Here is a 10,584-nt window from a genome sequence, read left to right as displayed (position 1 = left end):
ATTTATTAATGGTCAGAATAGAGAGCTGCCTTGTACTACACAAACTCAAACATGTCCGTTCAGTGTATTTTAGTGGCAAATTCACTCCCCTGCTGTTTCAGTGAATGGTACGTTATATCCAGCCAACACTAAGTCAGACTGTAGCAGACAACATTCAGTATAGAAAACCTGTGAAAATTGACTTATATGGCAGAGCTCAAAAGTATTCTTTTATTTAAACAGATTTCCTCTTGCAGTTTATGCAGAGGTAGTACGAGTTATCTATCATTTTACTGAGAGAAATGCTGAAGTCAATACTCTCAGATTTCAAGGGGGTACCAAAGGTAAGCAACTCAGATGCTCAGTCTCAGAGAATCTGAGACTCTTACTAGCCTTAGCCATCCCCCATCTTCTGCTGGAGAATTGATAAACTATGCTCCCTGGCTTCCCAAATACTCCCTCTCTCCCATGATAATGGTAAGACAAAGAATGTATATTTTATTTGTTTCAGCGCTCCCCATGGTCTAGCATGGTCTATGAAATTTAACAGTTTCATAGCAGTTGACAAACAGGATCTTGAAATTACTTTATACTTATAATCCAGCTGCCCTGGATTTTTCTATTTATCAGCTTTCTTGATGCGTTGTTTTTTTTCAGTATAGCTGAGTTTCAGTACAATCGGGCCATTACTCAGTGGGAATTGCAAATGTACGTAACTGTTTATGTACTCTAAAGCAAAGTAACTGGAGCATTCCCCTCCTACCTCTTCAGAGCAAGTCAACTTAAGAAGCATCCTTGCTTTCAGTGCATCACAAGCTAGCACATTGCTTGGCATATGGAAATGAGATCACAACCAGCAATCTTGCAACTTTCTTACAGATTTCTAATGCAAGTGAAAAATCTTCTGGTTCTTCCAAGCACATGTATTAGTTACTAAGAAATATAACAAGGTGGTCTTGGTACTATTTACACTTCTGTTTTTCCCCACTGTGACAGTTAAGCACGAAAACAGGCTGATGTAGCAATGGGAATGCTGCTTTCCTGCTGTGCTTATGATATACTGTGATGGATGTCATGATTTCACTCTGTTTTAAAAGAATGTGATGATGGAAGAAACTGTAGACAAGTATTTTAACTCCCCAGCTTATTTCACCCTCAAAGCAGGAATGCAAACTCAATTTTTGCTTTTCACAATCCCACTTCAGCATACTGAAAGAGGCTGCAGAGTGGGATTCCTATAAGAAACTAATCCTGTTCTTACAGTGGTGTCAAATACAATGCAAAATCTAATCCTAGTGGGCTTACCCCCTGCCACAGTACATTACTGATGGGCAGTAGCATGTAACAGTAGATAAACTTGTCATTTATATATAATGATTTATCTACCGTTTTCTACAGCAGCACCTAACACACTTGACCTTATTCTCAAAGCCTCTGCTTGTTGGTGCTGCTTGGCAGTCTTATTCTCTTCTTCCCCAACACTCTGTGTCTTCTTTGTACATAGTGTGAAGTAGCACTATGCTTTTCAACAGCACTGAATTGTTAGATCAGCTCAGCCAACTCACAGAACTTCACCTTACTATTTACATAGTGAGTAGCCATGCCAAGAAATGAGTTGTACCATTCTGGTCATGCCCCAACTTGAAATCAGTAGCAGGCAGTCCAGTGACTATGTGACGACTTGCCTATTCCATGACTAGAAAAGATACAGCATGGTACATGGCTCCACAAGCCAAGTAGAAGTCAGGCAAGTACCTTACTTGCCCTATACTCCTGGCAAATGGATGAGGGCTCATATGTCTCATTGGATGGAAGCTAGGCTTTCTTTATGAATGTGCTAAAAAAAAAAAAATTAAGTATTTCCATACCAGGACATACTAGGTGTTTGGATTCTACTCTTTATCCCCATTTACAATACTGTAGAGAATGTTATCCTGTTAATCCTGCAACTGGTTAATCCTGGTTGAGTATACCTGTACAGTAGAAGACTCCAGTCTGTACCTATAGCAGGAAAACTCTGGCCTAATGCAAAGCCATGAAGTACCAAGTCAGCCTTGCTTTTCTACCTGCTGTGGTGTTTCAGTCTAACGTGTCCTCCAATCCAAGCTTTTTCAGTACAGCAAAACTATAAAGATATCAGCACTCAAAGTAACAAGTGTCAGACGTAATTTTGCAGTGCATGCAAACAGTTAAATACTTATCCTTTCTAAAGAGAAAAAGCAGTTTGGGGCAGATCCTCATCAAAACAATTTGCCTATTCCTTTCTCAGGGGAAGGTTGGAAGTAGACTAGTTCATGGGGTCTGTGGTGTGATACATTCAGCCTGCTCTTATGCATCACCTACCCCAGAGCAGACACACCTGACTACAAATGCCTCATAAAGATCAAGCTTAGAGTGTAAGAGGGTTGCTGTGCTTCCCAAAAATCCCCAGGAAAGACAGTAGTCAAGATTGGGCCAGAGAAGTTAACTTGGCAGGACAGACTTTGAGCCATTCTGTAATAGAGCAAACAACTATTGGTTCAGTCCACCGTAACCTTGTGAGCCCTGCTCCCTGGCAAACAGGGAAGAAACACTTAATTTGTTGTTCAGCAAAATCCACAAAATTCAGCACTCAAGTTTAACGAAAGGGTATTTTTTTATTCCCCATTAAGACTGTCTCGAGGACATAACTGAATGTTGGAAAACCCACCCGAAGGGCACATACAGTGAATGTGGCAAAGTACAATGTGAACAGCCCTCAGGGTTCAAATAAGGTAGGACCATCAGCTAGTGAGAGGGAAAAAAACAAATTAAAACTCTACTGAAGATGTTACACTTTCTTCTCCATTTACACTGAAAAAAAAGTCAAGCCCAACAAAATCCTTGCATCTCTAACAATACATTCAGTCCTGGCTAAAGAGTTTAGTAAGATGGCAACAGGATGACTATAATACAAAACGTTCACTACTACACTCTGTACACGCCTGTTGTCCAAGCCCTCCCCCAAACCCAGGTAATGATGGTGCCCCCATTATTTGCTGGCTTGCTGGGCCTGCCTGCGGAGGAGGACGTAGATCTTCTCCTTTATCCAGTCTTTATTGTACGGTTGGTATGTCTGAGTATCAGCACGGTAACTAGAGAAGGAAAAAAAAAACACCTGTAGTATTAATCTGATCTGTAGTATGTTTACCAGAAGAACTTCACAAAACAATTAAGCATCCTCGAGTGTATGAAGCAGAAAGCTGTGTGCAGAACACAAGTAATATCAGAAGAAGATGGGAATTGCGGCTTATCAAACAGATTTATCCTGTTTGCTAAAAAACAGTTACCCAGCAAATCAGTAGGAACCTGAAATAAAACTAGATGCCCCAAGGACTACTGAGTGCCTGGTTCTCAGCGTGTTCACATTTTAATTCCTGAATATAACTGCTTATGGGAGACAACAAATAGAGCACTTGAGTATTTTTGAGCTCAGAATGAAGAATAGTTCCACCAGGAAATGACCCAATTTGTCTTAACAAGCCAAGCACTTTTCCAATACTACTTCACGCAAGTGTTCATGTAAGCTTTCAAGTGTTCCACTGGCACTTGGAATTTTGTGAGAACTACAGTCTTTCAGGAGCAAAGGTAGACTCATGGATGGATGACAAAGGATTCTTACCAGCTGCAGTGACGGCAAGCTTACCTCTACCAAACAAGGACACTTCATAAAAAGCAAACTGAAAACAAGAACCCACAGACTCGTTTTCTTTGCTACTTGGGGATAGTTGATAAGACTAGTTCACCAACAAGATTTCTTGCCAGGGCCAGAGAACTCATTTACTCAAGACACTGCTGAATTGAAGCATAATTAGACCAAAAGTGAAAGCAAACTGTGTGAAGTTATCTGCGTAGATTCATGCCCTCCTTTTTGCCTCAGCTGTTGAATGTTTTTTCGATAAAGGTGGTATTTTCACTGCATACCTCAAGGACTACTCAAGTTGTACTCAGTTTTTAAATCTTGGTACATGTATTTTTGGTACATGTATTTCTAACCAGATGAGAAGGTTGAGATTTCATTGGTAAGAAGCTAAATAAAAATCCAGAGTTAACTCAAATTACAGTTCAACAAATTACAGTTCCTGCCTAAAGAAAAAATCCCTAAGCATACTGTTTCTAAGAAAACCTTGTTACTTAAAACCCAGCATGACTCATTCAAGGACACAGAAAGTTTTAGTATACATTGATATAGTAATAGTAGCATTTCCACTGCAGTATAAGAAATGTTAGTTTCAGAAAAGTTACTGATTTATGTCCCCACACCAATCCATTCATAATGCTACACCACAAGAACACATAGCAGGTACTTTAAGAATCTTCATGAACACAAGACATGTCTGTATGCTATGTGTGCCATCTGGTGGAAAACTATAAGCTGAAGTAGAATTGGCAGGATAATGAGTTTACAAGCCTAATTAAGAAAGGCAGAATATTGCTGGGAAACAGTTACTACTTCCTGAAGAAAGTAGCTGGCTTCAGCCTGTTAGATAAATTAAAACAAAGTGTCTTTCAACCTGGGTCAGCCCAGTGCTTCAAAACCTGAAGATGAAACAGCAAAATGTCTATGGAAAAGTAACTGCAGAAACTAATCCTGTTTAACCTATCGTACCGAAAACATTGTTAAAGGCCATTTATAAGTCACTACCAGTAACATAAGGTTCTATACATCAGAATGCAAAGGAAAGCAATCTGATGCTCAGTTCTGGTGCTTTTCAATAGCCTTTTATTTTAAATGTATTAACTGGCAAAGGCTGGTCACTGTACATCTACACAAGTACTTGCACTGGGGTTTCAAATGGAGCAGTAATTCTAGAATTCTCATATTCAAAAGCCTAACACTATGGTCTTTTGTTACTTAAATATGAGATTTGTATCCTTATTCCTATAGAATTTTTGTGGTTAGTATCACTGTCATATCAAACTGTTACCTTGAAATGTATGGTGTGGAAAGTACTCATGATCTGGATTAAGTGATTTTTTTACAATGTTGTGTTTTGACTAGTGAAATTTAACATCCGATTTTACAGTACAGTCAGAATTGAAAGTACACAAGACCACCTTCGTTTGTAACTTTAAAATGCAGATGAGCACTGGAGATAGCATATTCACAAGAACAGTTAACATAATTAGCTAGGGCTCTCTGAAGGACTGATCTGTCAGGAACAGATCACTTCACTAGGATTTACAAAAACTTTCATCTTGCTGTATCTTGATCAAAATAAACAGCTGGCTGCATGCACTTCTATAGACTTCTACCATACCACTAGTACAGCCCCCAGCTGAATAAAATTCTGTAATCATTCTGCTTCTGTAAGAATTGGACCAACTGCAGATACAGCCAAAATTTAAACAGATTCTAGCATAAATAAATAACATATGTGGTTGTATTCAACTGCTGGATTTCAGTATTTTAAATGCAGGAAGCTTCAATGTGACTAAAATTCAAGTGGAACTGTCAGTTTCTAAGCTTTCTTTACAGATGCTTCATTCCAGTGTAGTTAATTGGTGTGGTCAACATGGCATGCTAGCCGCAATACTGCTGCCTTAAAGTTACTGCATACACTACCCAGAACCCCACCAGATTTCACACAGAACATGTAAGAGTTTAGGTGGAAGATTTCTGACTTCTTTAAGCCACTGAAATGGACTCAACTTACACAAGACAGCTAAGGTCTGCCAAGTCATCAATGAAGTCAAACAACTGGCTGATATCATACGTAATGGATGGACTGTTTGGATTCATTCTCTTCAGATGCTCTTCATACATTTTACAGACTCCTACAGAGAAACAAGAGCAACGTTAAAAAACCACGAATGTTATTTGCTGAAACTTCTTCAGCTACTGAACCACAAATATCAGGAAAGTTTAGAGATGATTACCATGAAAACAGAGACATAACCATCTTACTCAGATTCTGAGGATTTGAAATGCTTTTGCTTTAGCTATTTGCATGGAAACATAATACTATAAAATCAGGTAAGAGGCATAGAAAGAAGCATTGTCATCAAAAGGGAAAAGTTTTCGTTCTGTCAAAAATGTAACTTTCCATGCAGTAAGCTCCAATGGAAACATGAAACTCCTTCTGGTAAATTTAAGACAGCAATTGCACCATATATTCCTACTGTACAAACACCAGAGAGAAAAACTAGTATCACATACAGCTACTCAAATCTCAGAAGAAAGATAATTCTTGATGAAAGAGTCAAATAGGGATTCTGAGGTAAGAGTGACAGCACAAGCCTGTAGATGAATTTAAATCAGTTTTATTTAAGCTAACCCATAAATAATTCAGATACATTTGAGAAGAATATATCATGGAAAGTGAGCACAGAGGCTTTACATAGTCTTTATGACGCTTTTGTTTGCCTGGCAAAACTTCCTGAACTAGAATTTTTAATGTTAAGTGAATGTCCACATTTAAATCATACAGCTGTAACATCTCAATTTTCTTTCCTAGCTCACTGTGTGTCTCAAAGTCACAGAGGACTTCTTCTCTGGCATATATACTACAAAACTGCAAATTATATATCAATTGCACACACACTTTCATTTCATGTATTATCTCCTGTAACAACCTTTCCTTTACATGGCTAGCACAAAAATTAGCAAGAGTTGCATTCAGGCAAGCCTGCTGCATGACCCCACCAAGAATACTGCCTACTCTCACAAACTGTATGTAGTTCCATCTAGTTAAATCAGAGACATTTAATGTAAAACAGCAACTTATTTTCTTACTAAGTCTGGGAATATGTCAAAATGGGGTTTTAACAACAGTTTTGACTACCATGTCTGCACCCACCTTCCATGCACTCATTCACAGATTCATAATCAGCATATGTTCTGCCTTCTGGCCTCTTGGTAGGCTGGACAAGTAGAATTGTGTGAGACTGAAAAACAAAAGAAATGCCAAGAAAACAGGTTACTTGCAACATCTGAATGTTTTTTTTTTTTGTTTGAATTAAGTTATTTATCTGGATGAAGCATTAAAAAGCAACCTAATATTAGAACACTGAACTAGCAATCAAGGACACAGGCATTCTTCAAAAGCACTTAATGTTCATATAAGCTGTGTTAAAAATTTCTGGTTCCTATCAATCCTTACATAACTTTAAAATGTCTAAAATCACCAAGAAAGCAGCTACTGTGCTGGAAAAGGTATCACAGAAATGGTAATTTCTATTTAAATGCAAAAGCAAAGCAATAAAGTCAACCCATAAAAGCCATGCCATTAGTGCACTTACTTACTCCATTCTAATGCAAGCTATTAGTAAGATTTAAAACACCCCAATTAAAGAGCAAGGAAGGAATCCAACTTAACTTCATCATCAGTCTCTCCTTAAAGATTTTAACAGAAATGACTATTTTGAGTTATTCATTTCACTTCAGGGGAACGCAAATTATACAATACCACACTTAGTATTCAAGATGATTTCCTCCAAAACAGATGCACTGATTTTTCATACTTCAGTGAGTCTACTGAAACAGCAATTATGGCACAGATAACGGTTCCAAATGTCAGGATTTGTAAGGCTTGTTCTTCCGCAGGAAAGACTTAGATGGTTGTACAGTCTGTGGCTTGCTTTATTTCTGTAATAATTTTCACTTGGCTACAGCAAATCATTTGAGCAAACAACAAGCAAGACTTTTGAAGTGTACACAATCTGTGATCTAATTAACAGGTTACACAGCATGGAAAGTTTGCAAGCATGCTACAAAACACCATTTCCAGTGCTGCTAATCAGATCCAACATTTTCAATGCTAATATATGAGGTGAGCACACAACATGCAATATTCATGGAGGTAATTGTGGAGTAGGACACACTGGAAACAAATGCCTTAATATATTATTTAGCTTGAATTAATCCTGACCCACATTTTGGATGTGCTGGTGAGGATACCAGTTCAGTGTTCAAGTGCAGTGACAGAAAAATGGCAAATACTAGGATTTACCAGGAACATACATGAAAACAGTAAATTTTTGTACCATGATAGAGTGTTCCCACACTTGGAATAGAGTTTTCAGCTCTTTAAATTCTGTCTTAAATAACATGACAGAAGGAAACTTGGAGAAACTCAGTAAAAAGTTACAGAGAGTTACACAGCAAGACTTTTCCCAATCAGAAATGGAAAAAGAGGGGAACTCAGAGCTACACACTGCAACAAAAAAATCACACAAAGGAGACTAGATCATGAAAGGCAGTTCACTTTCATGGATGCCAGATTTGAAAGGAATTTCCCGAGGGGGGCTGGTATCTGGCTGTTCCTAAGTGCATTGTGCTTGAATAGGCGCGTCCCATCAGCGAGTTCGAATGACTGCCAAATTTTATTATACAATACTTTTTCCAGCACTATCATTTTTACTTGATGGTCACTGATGACTAGGCTTGGTTCCAGCACTTGCAACTCTGACTTCTTGGGAGCATATGACTAAGGATCTCTGATTAACTAATAACAACAATTGGATGAGGTGTCAGGTGCCAGTTTGGTCAGTGCGTCTTTTTGCATCAGAATGTCTTGCAAACTAGATTTCGGAGTCTGATTACAAACACATACTCATCTCCTTTAACAAAACTCAGTACTAAGAAAAAGTTTTACTTGCCTAACAAAACCTAAGAGAGCACAGCTAAAACTGAACTGTTTGATAACTGAGTAAATTTTGTACTTTGTCTCTCAGTATCTTGCTGTGGAATAATTTTAGGTTTTCTGGCCTATAAAAATCCAGAATATTCCTCCCAATCTTTGAGTGATAAATGAACGTATATATTCTGAAACTATCCCAATAATCAGATTACAGGAAAAAAAAAATAAATAAAACTAATAATAATAAAAAAGTGAGCCAGACACATAAGACAGTTCTTTCAGAAACTTACAGCAGAAATTATTTGGGTTTCTGGCTTTTTTATCACTTCAGACAGTTTACAATATCCCTATCAGATCCTGGTGTGGAAATTACTGAAATGAATGCCACTGGCGCCATTGTATTATATAATTAATGCATTACATATCAAACATTTCTTTGGGAACTTCCCATTATTTCACTTATGGAAGGGGAAAAATAAAAAAGTTTTGATCAAACTTCTCTCCTAAAAGTAAAAAAAAAAGTAACTTGTTCAGAAGCCGGAGAGAAGTTTCCTCCAGCTATTACCTGTCCTACTGACTATGCAGCTAGATAACAGGGCAAAAATCAATGTGATTAATAACTATTATGTCTTCCTTTGGGTATAAGAAAACTAAACAAGGGAAGATCCATAAACCTTCAGGTGTTAGGCCCAGGTTGTCTGGAATAGCCCAGTACAGACTCTTATTATTCTGATAGCATATGTTGGACATTCTTGCATTTTCTATAAAAATGGAGTTGTGTTGGCTGCTGTTACGCAGGTCACTGAATGTGATACCACATGGTTTATACCACAATTCTGAACCTCTAAAGAGTACGTTAGAAAGCGCTCCAGTCACTTAAGACACAAATACGTAGAAATGGTTAAGGCACTGCTGACAGTCAAACCAGCAGGAGCTAGGCAGCATCTGCACAAAGAGGCTTCCACCAATTGTAATCTATTCAACGATAAAGTAGGACCCCCCCCAAACAAATCAACAAAACCCCCCAAACAAAACAAAGGAAGATAAACAAGTGTTATAAGACATGCAGTGATGCAAATACAAGTAGTATATTGCACACAAATAAATGACTTTCAGTTACTTCTGCAAGGCAGAAAAAGTGGTTTGAGTGTCACATGATTCCACGCTGGACAACAGGGGCCAGGGCTTGCGGCTGCTCACCCTAGTAGGAGCTAACTGCTTTTGAGCAAGTGCCAGACACATGCAGAAGTTCGCTGCAAACCCAGAAGCAGCCGCCCTTCCACCGCAGGTCAACAACTTGCTTCAACACATTCAAATTTATTAAATGAATGCAACAACCTAGTGCGACTGGTAGGCCTTTGTGCTTTAGCGTGCTATTCAAGCAGCCCACCAGCGCAAGTTACCGCCTTTCCCTCCTCCAAGTGCTGGGAAAGAGCCAGGAAAGCTGCACGAGCAGAAACCTCCTCAGTTAACGCGAATCAGCCATTTAAGGTAGGCATTTGCGAGGACAGCGCTCGCCGAGAAGAGCTGCGCTCCCAGAGCCTCCCTGGAACTGGGCTGAGGCTCCCGGGAAAGCCCGCTCCACGCCACGGCGGGTGCTCCTCCCACCTCCTCCTTTCCCGAGAGCAACTGGCCGTTGTGCCGGAGAAACCCTGCCGGCGGCTGGGCACTCTCAGCTCGGGCCTGGAAAAGCGGCCGCGGCCTCCCCCGTTACCCGCCTCGCCTTCCCGCCCATGGCGCCGGCGGCCACCCCTTGCCCCAGGCGGGGAAAGGAAGCACCCCGGGTAGCGCCGCACCGCTCCGCTCCCGCCGCCGTGGCCAGGCGGGGTTCAGGCTCCGCCGCGCCCGCCCTGCCGCCGGCCTGCGCTCACCATCACGGCTCCCACTCCTCAGCACAGCCGCGGACAAGAGGCGCGCGACGATTCCCCCACAAGCCCCCGCGCCCGCCGGAAGCGCCGCGCTAACGGTTGACCGTGGCAGCTTGCGCACGCGCACGCAGGCGGCC

General features: G+C 40.2%; 1 protein-coding gene across 1 annotated transcript; it reads right to left on the bottom strand.

The window, feature by feature from the left end:
- Positions 1-2,595: 2,595 nt before the first annotated feature.
- Positions 2,596-10,577, bottom strand: ERH (ERH mRNA splicing and mitosis factor). The gene is made up of 4 exons (XM_057420099.1): positions 10,451-10,577; positions 6,798-6,885; positions 5,655-5,775; positions 2,596-3,092 (listed from the first exon to the last, which is right to left on the bottom strand). Exons 1-4 carry the CDS (start codon positions 10,451-10,453, stop codon positions 2,990-2,992), a joined length of 315 nt encoding a protein of 104 aa, XP_057276082.1. The 5' UTR covers positions 10,454-10,577; the 3' UTR covers positions 2,596-2,989.
- Positions 10,578-10,584: the final 7 nt, after the last annotated feature.

The sequence above is a fragment of the Pezoporus wallicus genome, unplaced genomic scaffold, assembly GCF_028554395.1.
Source record: "Pezoporus wallicus isolate ANWC-B61680 ecotype Strahan unplaced genomic scaffold, APGP_CSIRO_Pwel_v1 contig_5418, whole genome shotgun sequence".
Taxonomy (NCBI): Eukaryota; Metazoa; Chordata; class Aves; order Psittaciformes; family Psittacidae; genus Pezoporus; species Pezoporus wallicus.
Note: the sequence above shows the minus strand (reverse complement) of the source record. Positions and strands in the feature narration are given on the sequence as shown.

Excerpts from the sequence above, each read along its gene's own strand:
- ERH (XM_057420099.1), bottom strand. Across the intron at positions 5,776-6,797 it reads TGTGAATGAGTGCATGGAAG|GAGTCTGTAAAATGTATGAA; the intron begins GTGGGTGCAGAC and ends GTTTCTCTGTAG. Across the intron at positions 3,093-5,654 it reads GCAGACCTTAGCTGTCTTGT|TTACCGTGCTGATACTCAGA; the intron begins GTAAGTTGAGTC and ends TTCCTTCTCTAG.